Below are 13653 nucleotides of genomic sequence, written 5' to 3' on the forward strand. Positions count from 1 at the left end.
AAGAACAGAATGCAACCACTTAACAAAGATAAAAGCAGAAATTTCAGAATTAGAAAGCAAATGGACAGATCAAATAAATCATTCTAGCAGCTTCATTTTTTAATCAAAAGGGGTGAATATTCCTTTTTCTATGCCACTTGAGAATGTGAAAGGAGAAGGCACAGAGGGTAAGTGCAGCCATGGGGAACGTAGAAGAACCCTAGGACACCACTTCACTCAATTCTAAGGAAGCAAATTGGCGACCCTAGATAAAACAGACAATGTTCTAGGGAAATTCCCCAGAAGATAAAGAAAATGTGAGCAGAGTGTGGTGGTCGGACAGGATGGAGTGCGCTCTGCTACCTGAACAAACCAACCTCGGTTTGCAGGGGTTTATAACAGCGAAGGTTTGTAAATTTCCCACTCGTGTTGCAGACCTGTCAGAAATCTGCTGGAGGTTCTGTCACTCAGGGACGGAGTCCCTCGGAGACGTAGGCTGCTGGAGGCCATACCATCTAGAGACACTGTTAACCTTGCATGCGTTTGCATGAGCACCAGCGCATGGGAAGGAAAATGGGACATCAGCACCTCGCTGGTAAATGCTTCTGACAGGAAACAGTGCAAGTGGCTTCTGCCCGCATTCCTCTGGCCACATCTCGCTTCGAGAAGACAGAGAAATGCAGCTGTCCGTGCGCCCAGAGGTACGGGAGGGCTGGGTGTCAGTAAGCACTAGCAGCACCTCTCACAAGATTAGTTACAAGAGCAGAGACGGCAATAGCTATCAAAGACCTGCTCCCCCAAAACCCACCAGGCACAGCTTCCACAGGGAAGTCCCACAAAATCTTGAGAAAACAGATCATTACATTACCATGTAAACTACTCCAGAACACGTAAGACACACAAAAAGAAGGAAAATGTTGAGCTTCCTTTGTAACGGTGAGTACGAAACCCAGAAAAGATCACAATAACAACAAATCTGGCAAGTGTCAACATTACTATTAATGGGGAAAAAAAAAACCCTTCAAAAGATTGCTGGTTTATATTAAAACTGCATCACTATAATTGGATTTTTATGAAGAACGCAAAGATCAGTCAATATTAGGTATTCTAGTATAATATAATTAGTTGATTTAATACCTGAAAAAGAGAAATATATGATCATCATCACAGATACCAATGAAATATTAGCAAAAATTTAAAGTAGTTTCTGAGAAATTGTCTTAATAAAATAAGAACGCTGGAACTTAATTAAAAGAGGCGTTTTAATTAAAAGAATTGGAACTTAATTAAAAGAGGTATTTACACTACATAGCAGCGAAATACTAGACAATTTCCCTCAAAAACAGGAACCTGACAAGCTATCCACATAAGATACCAGAGGTCCTTGAGCATATAATTAGACATGAAAATTTAATTTGCATAAAAATTGAAAAGGAGAAGATAATTTTTTTTGTTTTGTAGATTGTTTCTATATTTGAAAGAATCAATAGTATATTGGTATATAGATGAAAAGTGAGAGAATTCATCAGTATGGATGAGTGAGAAATCATTTTATGTTAACAAACAACCTCTCCATAGCCTCATATTTCTATCAGTTAAAAACTATAATGAAAGAAAAAAAAAAAACAGTATCACAGTTCCTGAGTCTTGAATGCTCTGTTTAAAAAAATATAGCTTCCGTTGGACTTGAAAAAATTGAATTACATTTGCACTATCTGATGAGTTTCCAAAATTTCTTTGATCCTGTGGTAGCTAATAGGTCTAAGGAAGCATTTTGCAAGCTTTAAAGTTTATCTTGCATTTCTGTTGTGCCCTATGCTTGTCCTGTATCTTAGAGATTAATAAATGACACTCACTGAAGAGGGGGAGCTGGGGGAAATCAGGGAAACATGCAAGAGGAGGATAGTTAAGTTCATGAGGTTCTACAGGCAAGGTTGAGGCTCGTGCCCAGGTCAGAGTGGACCCAGTCTTAGCTCTGCCTTCTAGTGTCTGTGTGAACAAGGCTGCCCACTTAACTTCCACAAGATTATTAAGCCTGGACCATAAAACACACTTAAAAATTATTTCTTATAGTTATGGATAATATGTGTAAGCTTGCCATACACAACAGAGGCAATAATTGGTCATAGGTAACATGTCTTGGCTAGCAGAATATTAGTAGGGGTCAGAATGGGATGTCACTTAGAGGAGTCCTCAAAATTCCTGGTCCTACAAATAAAGCAGAGACACAGTCATGAGGAAAGCACAGCAGCTTTGTGGGAGTGTTGGTTAGTGAAGCTGGTGCTTTGATGCTTCCAATGATGACAGAAGAAGAAATTGAACAGACCTTTCTTCTGAGAACTGGAAATATTTGACAAAATACTGGTGGAAGTCTATTTATAGGGTTGAAGAGGCGATAGGATAGAGAAGAACTATGAGGCTCTGGGAAAGAGGGCTAGCTCTGGAACCGCTGGTCCTGTGGGGGATTTATCAAGGCCAGACAGGGTGGCCCAGGGGCTGGAGCTTCAGGATGTCTGGTGGGGTGGGGAGGCACGGACTGGAATGTGTCGAGGTTTGTTTGGAAATTTTAAAAATATGGCTGCAAATTCTTTGACACTGAGATCTCCATTTGGAGGTGGAAGCTGTGATCCCTCTCCTTGCATCCCAGCAAGTTTATTAGGGACCCAGTGAAACCAAGTCATCTGAAATTAGGTGGAAAAACACATTGCAGATTGGCTATCACACTTGCTTTTGAAAGGGAAGCCAGCATGTAACATGTTTGACTGCCCTGTAACATCATGCTACGAAGGGTCCAGGCCACACTGAGAGGTTGTACCTGTGTTCTAGCTGAGAGTCCTAGTCGAGGCCCCACCCTCCAGCCATCACCAGTCACAGCAAAAAGCTAATGATGTATTATATAGTGACATAACATAAGAAAATCAATAAATAAAGGAGAAAAGTGTACTAAATTGTTTTCCTTTCTTTAAATCCAGTTACTTATGTTTTACTCCACTGCATATAAACTGAATATGTCTATTGAAGATTATTAAATAATTAGTTATTAGATAATTTAACAATTGGACATTTTTATTTAAAAGGCAAGCATGAAGGACTTGTGTTAATGGTTTTAATCTCTACACAGGGGAACATGACATATTCTAAAATGAGTAATATGGCAGCATTGCCCACTGCATGAAACCTTAGAAAATCATGAAGTGTAAAATAATTAATCAGATTTGGGGAGGTTTTCTTTCTTCCTTTTTTCAAATCCAATCTGTCTCAGTAATAGAAAAGTTCACAACAATGAAAGGCAATCAAAACAAATGGTAAATAACCAACCTGCTATCTTGTGGGACCAGTAATAACAGAGCAGAGCAGCAGCTATAAAACCAAGGCCACCACACAGCGTCCCGAGAACTCTGGCTGTGACATGGTCTCTTCTGCAGCCACCGGTCCCTACAGGAAGACACAGTACATCAGGCTTAGAGGGTCAAGTCTTGCATCCTGGAATCCTTGTGCAGTACTATGCAGGAATGGTTAATATAATTTCACACATTATCTGAGTATGATGTGTACTTTCCAGGTTGCTGTGGAGAGAAGAGGAGCAGCCAGGCACTGAGATCACCTTCTCCAAACTCCCACACAGAGTATACATCACTTGGACCTCCACCTACCTTCCAACAGCCCGATATGGTACCAGTGCCGACTACTGGGGCAGAGCTGTTGTTCATTAACACTCCTGTATCCAGGGACCGTCAACCTACCTGTGACGTTGAGTGGTACCACCTCACTGCGCCGGGCCCCCAGGCCATTGTCGGCCTCACAGGAGTAATTTCCAGAATGTTCTGTGGTCAGAGAGAGGTTGAAGGACGCTCCTCCTCCAGAGGGGACCGAAATGTTCGCCAGGGTGACATTCTCATGGTAGAACTGGTACAGGATTGGGGGAGAGCCTCTCTGGGCCTCACAGTGAAGCTCCACCACGTCCCCCACCCCGGCCTGGGGCCCCAGCTCCCTGAGGGTGAGGACGGGGTGGGACACTGGACCTGAGGGAGACAAGGGGCCGGTGGAGAGGATTCGTGAGGCCATAGCAGACACACAGACCCCCCAGACTAGGACGTCAGTGAAGGCCCTGGCCCCTTGGTCATTGTGTGTCTCCCAAGATTCTTAACAATGTCTTTAGTATTGGGGGGGATATCGAGTCTGGGCTGTTGTCTAAAGACACGGTCCCTTGTCATTATCAGCTTTTTTCTAAGCCGATCCAGCCCCCCTTTACGTTCTCTCGCACGGAAAGAAGGATGCTGCTGTCTAACTTGCAGGGGTGACCCAGCCTCCGGTTGCCGCTGACCCCTGGCATGTGACTCCATGGCCTTGGTCTGGGGTTTCTGTCTGGGCTGACTCAGAGTGCAACTCACTTCTCACACAGACGCTCAGCAGCTGGCTCTGGACAGGGTCATGGCCGTTGTCAGCTCTGCAGTAATAGCGGCCGGCATCGCCCTCCTGCACAGCCGGGACCTCCAGCTCCGCTGACAGGGAACGCTGGGTCTTCCTTCCCACACTGGTTCTTGTGGCCTCTCTGTGCCAGGAGAACGTGATGTTTCCCGTGCCTTTGGCCACAGAGCAGAGGAGGACCAGGCTCCCTCCTTCGATCACCGGGCCCCTGGGGGCCCAGATCTCTAAGCTTACATTAGAGACGGGCACTCCTAGACAGACGAAGACGGCAGGTGAGGAGCTGGACTAGGGGAGGACTCTGGAACCAGGCCGTGAATGTCTTCATGCAGACGCTTGAAGTGGGAATAAGGGCAGGGCTCATGCAATCCATTATAAGTGCCCACAGGAAGGGAATCCACAGTGATGACTCCTGAAGAATATGGGTGTTTATACTGCATGTCCCACCCCCCCATCCTGCCTAATACCATGGGATCACTAACGAATGTGCGACGGGTCATCTGCTCCAAGGACAGGAGAGCATTTCTGCAGGGAGGAGTTGCTGTGCCGAGTGGGGCCTTCTGCACAGAGTGAAGGGGTCTCTGGTAGCATCAGTCCTACCTCAGGAAAGGCACTGTTCCCACTAACAACATCGATGACCATTCCTGCATTATCCTCAGTTTCAAGGGGTCCACACGAATTACAATGCCTCCTCTGGCTTTTCTGCTTTTCTCCGAGGCCTCATGTGTCCCCCGATTCTGGAGCACTGTGGTGCCTTCTAACAAACCAACTTGTGTTGCAAGCCGGGGGTGGGGGGATGTGCAGAGCCCCTGGGGAACCCGTGCCTTGCCCCTGGGGAACCCGTGCCTTCACCTTGCTGGGTGAAGTCCCAGCTCACTCCTAAACACCAGCATGGCAGGAAGGGATCTGTGTAGCTATGGCTGGTGCATATCACTTCAATAAAGAAGAGAAAGGTTATAAGGAGTGTTTAAAACAGAAGGAAAAACAGCTGCAAATGCAGTACCGGTGCTCATAGACAGCACACCAAGACCTCATCGGTTTCAGCCCATCCTGGGAACGCGACCTCCTAAAAGTCAGTCTGAAATTTCCTGTTCTGCACTAAAGAGGTTATCTGTGTGATACACAAACAAACAAACAAACAAACAAAACAAAAAAAAACAAAAAACAAACAAACAAAAAAAACCCAACAAAAACCTGGCAGTTTCCTCATCCCCCAAAGTTGTCCTGGCCTGGGGAAATCCTCTCTTTTATTTTGCTAAGAACCCCTCCCCCCACCGGGTGCCTATAAACACTTGCATTTCCTACAGCTCCCCTGAGCATCTCTCTGCCTGCTAGCTGGGATCCTGCTGACTCACGAATGCCTAATAAAGTCAAAGACAATACCATCTTCACCTTCACTCCACTGGGCTCTGTTTTTAACAGGAGCTTGCCCATTTGTTATTTCTATGAAACGCCCATTCTCTAGCTCACATCCCACTTTCCACGAGCACAGGAATTGCAAGAGAACCCAAAAGACGAGGGTCCAGGAGTGAAGCTGCCTGACTCCCCACGCTGAGACCCACGGGTACTTACTCTGCACGTGAATCCGGGATTGGAGGCTCTGTTTTCTGACCGTGAGAGTTGCTGTCTCTGCCTGGCACCAGTAGGACCCTGAGTCCTCCGTCCACATGGCGGGGACCCGGAGCGCTGGGGAGCTGCTCCAGCCAGACCCCAGAGCTTTGCCGTCTCTGAAGAAGCAAAATTGGAGCTGAACGTTTGATCTCTGTGGAGCAGGCCGGGTCTCACAGGTCAGGGTCACGGGGCTCCCCTCGGTGGGCCAGTAGGAGCTGACAGTGAGCACAGGGCGTGGAAACAGCTCTGGAGAGAAGAAGGATCACAAGCATCCTGAGCAGGAAGTTGGGTGGTTCTTGCTCCAAAGCAACCCCAGCCAACGTGAACTTCAGACCAGACAATGACCTTCAGACCAGACAGGCTGCCTCACCGGCTCCCACCTGCGGTCTCACCGCGGGACTCTGGTTCACAGCTGCCGTGGGGCAAGGCGTCCCCCCCAGGGACCTGCCTGCTCTGCCCTGGTCTCATCCAGCCCAGCTCCCACAGGAGGGAAGCGTTTACCTAGTACTTCAATCCTGACGCTTCTCGAAGATTTTGACTTCCGAAGGAAGTATTTTCCGGCGGTAGCAGAACAGGAGTACTGGCCACTGTCACTCGGAGCCGCACGTGGGATGGAAACGCTGGAGACTTGGTCTGGAAACTGTAGCTGTTTTCCATCCCTGTAATACACCACGGTCTGGATTTCCCACCAGTCCTTTTTCTTCTGGCACATCAGATCTATGCTGTCTCCTTCAAAGACAACGGAGGGAGCGTCGAGGGTCAGCCAGTCTGCAAAAGAGGGCGTGAGGGGCTGGGTTGGCCGTTTCTCCCACAAGCCAGATGCCTGACCCCTTCCTGTGCTCTTGGATACCGCAGCTCCTTCCCCTTCAGGCAGGACGGACGTTCCAACCCCCCGCTTTACCTACTTGGGACCACCACGTCCTCTTTTTTTCTGTGGGGTATCTGAGTCAGCATGGGCTGCTGTAACAAAACACCGGGTGTCTTATTTACAACAGACATTTATTTCTCAGGGTTCTGGAGGCTGAAAGTCTAAGATCGAGGTGCGGGCACAGTCAGGTTCTGGTGAGGCCGCTCTTCCGGGCTGAAGACGGCAGACGTCTTGTGTATTTTCACTTTCTAGTTCTCCGGCCTCGTTTTCTAAGGGCACTAATCCCATCCTGAGGGCGTCACCTCCATGACCTTATAGTTCCCAAGGGCCCCACCCCCAGCTACCATCCTCCTGGGATTAGGGTTTCAACACAGGAGTCTGGGGATGAGGACACAAACATTCGGTCAATGGCAGGAATGTCAGAGTAAACCTAATTTTTCACAGGGATATGAGAGCGAAGTTCCTCCTGGTCAGCCCTCTCTACTGGTGATGTCACACGGGGGACCTCGGTCCTCAGGGGACATGCTGCTTTCCCACCTCCTCAGCTCTGATCCAGCCTTAGAAGGCACTACGCTGTGCTCTAAGTTCATGGTCTCCATCTTCTTCTTGTCTGGTCAGAGGAAACCGCCTAGGGGGCCTGGGTATCTGGTTACTGGAATAAGACCCCATACCTCAAACCTCAGGACTTCCCACCTGACTAGTTTCCAAACACGTCCCCACCCAGCCCATGAGTAATTAGTGGGGAAGCTTTCGTTCATAGTTCAGGTCTTAGAGGACGGACCGTAGTGAAAAGAGTCATTGCTGAAAGTAAGCGTCCTCCCCTGGGACTGCCGGCCTCCGACTGCCTCGTGACTGGTATTTAAGGTAGCAGGGCACCTTCTGTGTCTGGGACATTTGCATTACCTTTCAGGGCTGCAGTTGAGGATTTTGACCTTGAGGTGAAGAACTAAGTTATACCCCGAACAAAAATCTCCTGCCCCTGTTCTCTGGCGGCATGGCGGCCAGAAGTTGGATGTGTAGTGTAGGGAAACGGAGGTCAGCCATATAAAGGAGGGAGTGCCTCATAAAATACCCCGGCAGAACCGGAGCCACCATGCCACAGGACGCTCGTGAAATTTAGAATCATAAGTTTTGGAAAACGTGCTACTGACTGTTCCAGGAGGAGAACCAGATTTGCCTGTTGGACATAAGGAAAACCATCTGGGTTATCAAAAATGAAACTGGAAGGGCAGAAAAGCGGGGTTGCAGAAACAATGAGCTTATTTGAGATTTTCGCTCTCCTTTACTGGTGGAGACTGGATCCCCTGTGGACTCCGCTGTGGAACTTACAATCAAGCTGATTTTTAAACCACCAGTATAGACTTCATCTAGACACTGGGAAAATGTCCAGGGAGAAAGCTATCAGGGAAGCGGGCAGACATTCTGTGTCATGGTTAGAGAAGCCACTGAAAAGGTGCATGACGGACAAGCTCATGGGCCCGGGCCGCAGCTGACTACGTGAGCCTGTGGTCGGTTGCTAAGGACCTTTTATGGCCCAGGTGTGTGCAACAGTCCTGCTCCTGAACGGGCTCCGGGCCAGAGCTGCGGCAGCGGCCCCCGGCACCCCGTCCCATTCCTCTCTTGCCATGAAAGGTGAGGTGAGGGTCTGCTCTCCCAAGACAATGTCTTGGAGCCCTAAGAACACTTTGCCCTTGGTGGCTGGTGTTGGTGAGGCCTGGGAACAAACCTCCACGACTCTAGCTTCAGGCCAGGCTCTCTACATATAGAATAAAGTCTTGTTTCTATACTTCCTTTGGCGAGCATAGCTTGAAGTCAAGAAGAGCAAGGTGAGACCAGCTGTAGGCACACAACGCTAGGAAGGTAGCCTGGGTATGACAGCATGCAGAGCTCAGCGATGCCACGGAGCCAGGGCCACCGGACATCGGCCTAGGAGACCCTCGCCTGCCTGTTGGGGACAGAAAGTGTGCCTGTCCTGCAGCGTGGCCCCAGCAGCTCTCCCGCAGCAAGGGCAGCCCAGCACTTACAGCAGATGCTAAAGAGATGCTCTCTGACTCTCGCAGGGCAATGCACTGACTTCCTCACCCGGGGCTGGAGCAACCATGACCCACCGCCATTCCCACCGTGCACACGCTCTCAGACGTGTCTTAGAGAACAGCTGTTCTTAAAGCTGTGAAGACATTCAGCCCGACCTCGTGGAGGAGATGTGTTCCCAGGGCCTGGAGAACCGTCCTCCCCCAAGGGCCCAGGGGCCGGCTGTCTGGCCTACAATCCCTCTTCCAGATGCCACAGTCCCTACAGCTGGGGCGGTGACCAGGCGGTGGACTGTACCTGGGCAGGCCAGGCAGGCCGTCCTCACCCAGCCAAGGGGGCCCGTCTTGAGGCGGGTTGGGCCAGGGGAGCTGCGACACTGGAACATCTCCACAGCCTGTACTTGTCCCTCTCTGAAGGACCTCATGGGAGCCCGGCGATGGAGACACCCGACCCCGGAACAACAAGACGTAGATGACTCACCTGCCTCTTCACTGAGAGGACCTGTGAGGGAATCAAAAATCTGAAGTGAGCCCAGAGCGTTTGACCTTACAATTTAGACATTTCTATGACTCTTCTCAACTTCCCCCAATTCCCCATCACCCCCTGTTCTGTTCCTCGACTCCATTATCACCAACAACACGATCTCCCTCAAGCACCAGCCGGCCTCCACTCTCGTTACGGTCACAAGGCAGGTGATTCCAAAGGGAGAACCTGGGCTGTGCCCATGGACGGAGCCAGATGCTCAGTGATTCTCTCACCTCCTCATCCTTTCCCTCTCCCCACCAACCTCCTGCATACCCAGGTGTCCACCACCGTATCCCACGTTACCAAGGGCTCATCAGGAAACACCCAGGCAGTGTTTGTGGTGCAAACCTTGACAGCCGGAGTTGTTTCTTGGTCCAATTTTGTGCATGACTTAAGCTTTGACGCCGAGGCACCCGCAGAAGCCTGTGACCCCAGCACACTGAAGCCATCAGACCAGACAGAGAGCAGGGCCCCCTCCCCACTCCCCCCTGCTCTGAGCCTTCTTCATTTTGGAGATCTTGGTGGATTTCCATAACTGACCATGTGGGCCACTTGGTTTATTCTCTTCTCAAGCTTTCAGTTCTCACTCATTTGTTTTAATTCACTAGCAGAGAGGGAGCCCATGAAGCTATGGGACCCCAGCCTCCACCCCAATAAGAACAGAACCCCAGACCCCTGTGTTTCTCTCCCCATGACCTTGCTGTTTGATCCTGGAGGTGCTGTGTAGTTTCAAGGCTCTGTAAATAATAAACCTTTAGCTCTCTGAAGCTTCCTGACAGTTAATACTGATGGACGTCTTGCAGTCCTGATAAGACCCATGAGGGCATGTCCTGCCACAACCTTGCTTATTGATGGCCTGAGACCAGCACACGCAGTTTTGACCATACCTGCCTCGAACAGATTCCTTTTCTCTGGCTATATTTTATGTGAGAGCCCTTTTACTAATTAACAAATGTTGGTTGGTCTCCTGAATGTAGAGAAAGGAACTTTGTTTCCCTACAGCACTTTCCCTGTCCTGGTAGCCCAAGGTTTAACAGAGGAGCCTGAGCGAAGGATGTCCATGCATCTCTGAACCCCATCTTGGAGATAACTGTTTAAATAGTTTCACAGAGAAGTAGTAAATGTTGAAATTATTAAAACTGTATTTATGAGAACATATTACTCTATGAATTATCTAAGATACCAAAGCAGGAGCTTATAACCCAAGGACAGCCGAGATAGTTGACCTTGACCATTAAGGACAAGGATGCACTGCAGTCTGACTTGCCCAGAGCTCACTCCTGTGCCTCAGACTCTGCTCCCTGAGCTCGAAGCAGACACCCGAGCATTCCTACTGGTCCTGGGCTCTGATAAACCCTCAGGACTTTCAGAAGCTAGAGACCTCCATCTGCTGCCACCTCAGTCCCAATTCAATTATCGGACTCACCAAAGATGACCAACAGTGACCACAGCAGCATGAGGACTTGGTTCAGCTCTCCAAGAAGAGATGTTCCTTCAGCCACAGGCTGGGGTCTGTATGCAGGGAATGGAAACTGCTGTTCAAAGTAAGTGTTGTACAATTAGAGAGAGAGAGAGAGAAAAAAAAAAAAAAAGGAAGTGGAAGGGCTTGTCAATGTCCGGCCGCAATCTTCTTTCCTATAGGTGCTATGAGAATGATGATGGTCCTCTAGGTGCTAGAGAACCGCCTTCTCTCAACACTGATGATGGTTAACACACACAGCTGTGCATGAGTTGGACACAGTCTAGGTGCCTCACACTCACGGGGTTATTTGATGTCCAGAGCAAGCTTCTGGAGTCTGCACAGTCCCCTTTACACAGCTGGGGAAACAGGCAGCAGGGAAGGCAAGCAATGGACCAAGATCATCATGGTCCGTTTCCAGTGGGGACAGCCAAGAGTCAAACTCAGGCAACCCCGTTCCACAGTCTGGCCCTCAAACGCTGTCGGATCCTACCGTGACGTATAATGCTTCTCAGTGTTCGTCAGGAGAGTAGGGCCAGAGGTGCAACCCCTCAGGCTTCCTGGCTGATCTTTTCTTCAGTCCATAGCTTGCCTTCTAGAATACGATGTCGCCAAGATTCATAAGTGCTCTGTATCATTGGAAACATTGTCCTCTCCCGTATTTCTAATCCATGCTGCTTTCGACGGCCATCTGCCCCCAGCGCAGCCACGCCCTCCAGAGTACACACCCCCAGATCCTGTTATCTCCCCCGTTCTGATGAGAAGTGGTCCCTGTAAGAGTCCTGTGCCCCAGTCCGCTCAGGGGCAGGCTGAACAGGCAGATACATGTTTCTTTGTGGGCCTTTCAGAGCACGAAACTGTAAATCATAAAATCATTGGTATTTGTAACCTGGGGACTGACTGGCGGTGAACTGAATCAACGTCTTCTGTTCAGGTGAAGACTTAGCGTCGTCAGTCCTCACAGACAGAGCTTTCCTTCGGGAAATGCTGACGTACATACGTGATTCATACCTCGTATCATCAATGCCTCACTTAAAGTAAAAAGGAAATGCAAAAAATACCCCAAAAACCAGGTTAAAAAATAAATTATGTGTCAAACAGTATACTATCAAGCAGCCATTAAAATGATTCTGTAGAATATTTAAATAGGAATGGAAGCTGTTCACGATATACTGTAAGGAAAGGGGCTGTTCAAAGCAATCTATCTGCCACACACCATCCTCCCCAAAATGGACCGATTAAAAAAAATGTATGGGACAATAAACAGCAATGTGTTAGTGTGATTATATCTGACTAATGTAATTTTTTAAAAGATTTTATTTATTTATTTGAGAGAGAGCGAGAGAGGGAACACAAGCAGAGGGAGTGGGAGAGGGAGAAGCAGACTCTCTGCTGAGCAGGGATCCCAAAATGGGGCTCAATCCCAGGACCCTGGGATCATGACCTGAGCCGAAGGCAGACACTTAACCCCCGAGCCACCCAGGTACCCCCGACTAATGTAATTAAAGGTGGTTTTTATTTTCCTCATTTTGCTTATCATTGTGTTCTCATATTCTTACAATAAACACATGCTATTTATATATTTCTAAAGGATTCATAAAAAACAAGACCTGCCTTTTTTAAAGCCTCACTCACCTCTAAGTGTACCAAGCAATGCTACTCTACCTTTCTGCACAGGCGAGTGATCTATTTGTGTTTGGAAGAGGGTGAGTGTTTCTCTCCCTGGCACCAGAGCTGCCCACTGAGCTTCTCTCCAAGCCCTGCCTCTGGAAGGGCCTCTAGGTGGCCCGTGGCTCCTCCTCGTCCTGCCCAGTCACCACAGCACAGGATTCTGATGGAGGACAGTGAGTCAAGGGAGAAAATACAGAAAAAGGCATAAGCAAATTGTGGAGGAAGAGCTGGTAGTAGGTGTTGGTTTTTCATAGATATCTGAGCCGATTTTTCAAAGTGCTTGTGGTTTCATCCTGTCCTGTACGGACATGTGGCTCTTGAGTTGAGAATTAGCTTTTTCCCATAGCGTTACCAAATGGTGGGAGGTGTGGTTTGTGTGAAAGTGAGTGCTAGAGGGGAAGAGAAATGAGTGGCCACAGGGTGGGTAGGTGGGCCACTGGGGTGGCAGCGAGTCCTTGAGGTGACCAGCACGCTCCATCCGGATGCTGGTCACACCTGACGGATGGCAGACATTCACACGTGGACGGACACAACTAGCAGGCCCACAAACTCGGATGCAAAGTAGGGGCCACGGCCAGAGACCAGAAGCTCAGCAGTTCATTGGAGGACAAAGTAACTTATGTTCAAGGTTATAGTGGTGGAAGTGAAACTGTAGGGCGGGGTGCACTGGCCAAAGCGAGAGATGTGTGCTGGGATCTTTGGCTGCCAGCAGGAGGAAGTCGCAGGTTCCAGAAAGAAGCAGTTACCTGTAGACACAAAAGCTTCTGGGACAGACCGAGTAGACCCTTGACTTGGAGACTCTGCAGGTGGCAGCATACACAAGGGTACCTGTCAGACACGGGGGCAGCAGTGTCCTGCCAACTCCATTCAGTATCTTGGAAGGGACACAAGATGCAAGGCTAGGGGTGTGTGTGTTAGGATTGAGAGAGACAGAGTCTTCATGAACTACAACTCACAAAAAAATAAATACCATCTCCCACTTGAGGAAGTTGATTACCAGGAAAGTCACAATAAGAAAATGAGGCTGGTTCACTTCAGAGATCTCCGGGTGTATTTGGTTGAATTTGGGGCTGCAAGGCTGCAA

At 48.9% G+C, this 13653-nt stretch overlaps 1 protein-coding gene across 2 annotated transcripts in view; it reads right to left on the reverse strand.

Moving 5' to 3' along the window:
• The window catches only part of LOC122918326 (Fc receptor-like protein 2), a 60719-nt gene extending 49823 nt beyond the window's left edge, over positions 1-10896 (reverse strand). Inside the window, exons 1-7 of one of the 2 annotated variants that reach the window (XM_044266644.1) lie at positions 10866-10896; positions 9395-9415; positions 6517-6783; positions 5977-6261; positions 4371-4658; positions 3723-4001; positions 3298-3414 (exon numbers count right to left, since the gene is read on the reverse strand). In XM_044266644.1, the coding sequence (XP_044122579.1) occupies positions 3298-3414; positions 3723-4001; positions 4371-4658; positions 5977-6261; positions 6517-6783; positions 9395-9415; positions 10866-10896 (1288 nt within the window). The remainder of the gene's footprint in view (positions 1-3297; positions 3415-3722; positions 4002-4370; positions 4659-5976; positions 6262-6516; positions 6784-9394; positions 9416-10865) is intronic. The other variant, XM_044266642.1, reaches the window with a different exon arrangement.
• Between the last annotated feature and the right edge of the window lie 2757 nt (positions 10897-13653).

Source organism: Neovison vison, chromosome 10 (assembly GCF_020171115.1).
Source record: "Neovison vison isolate M4711 chromosome 10, ASM_NN_V1, whole genome shotgun sequence".
Taxonomy (NCBI): domain Eukaryota; kingdom Metazoa; phylum Chordata; class Mammalia; order Carnivora; family Mustelidae; genus Neogale; species Neogale vison.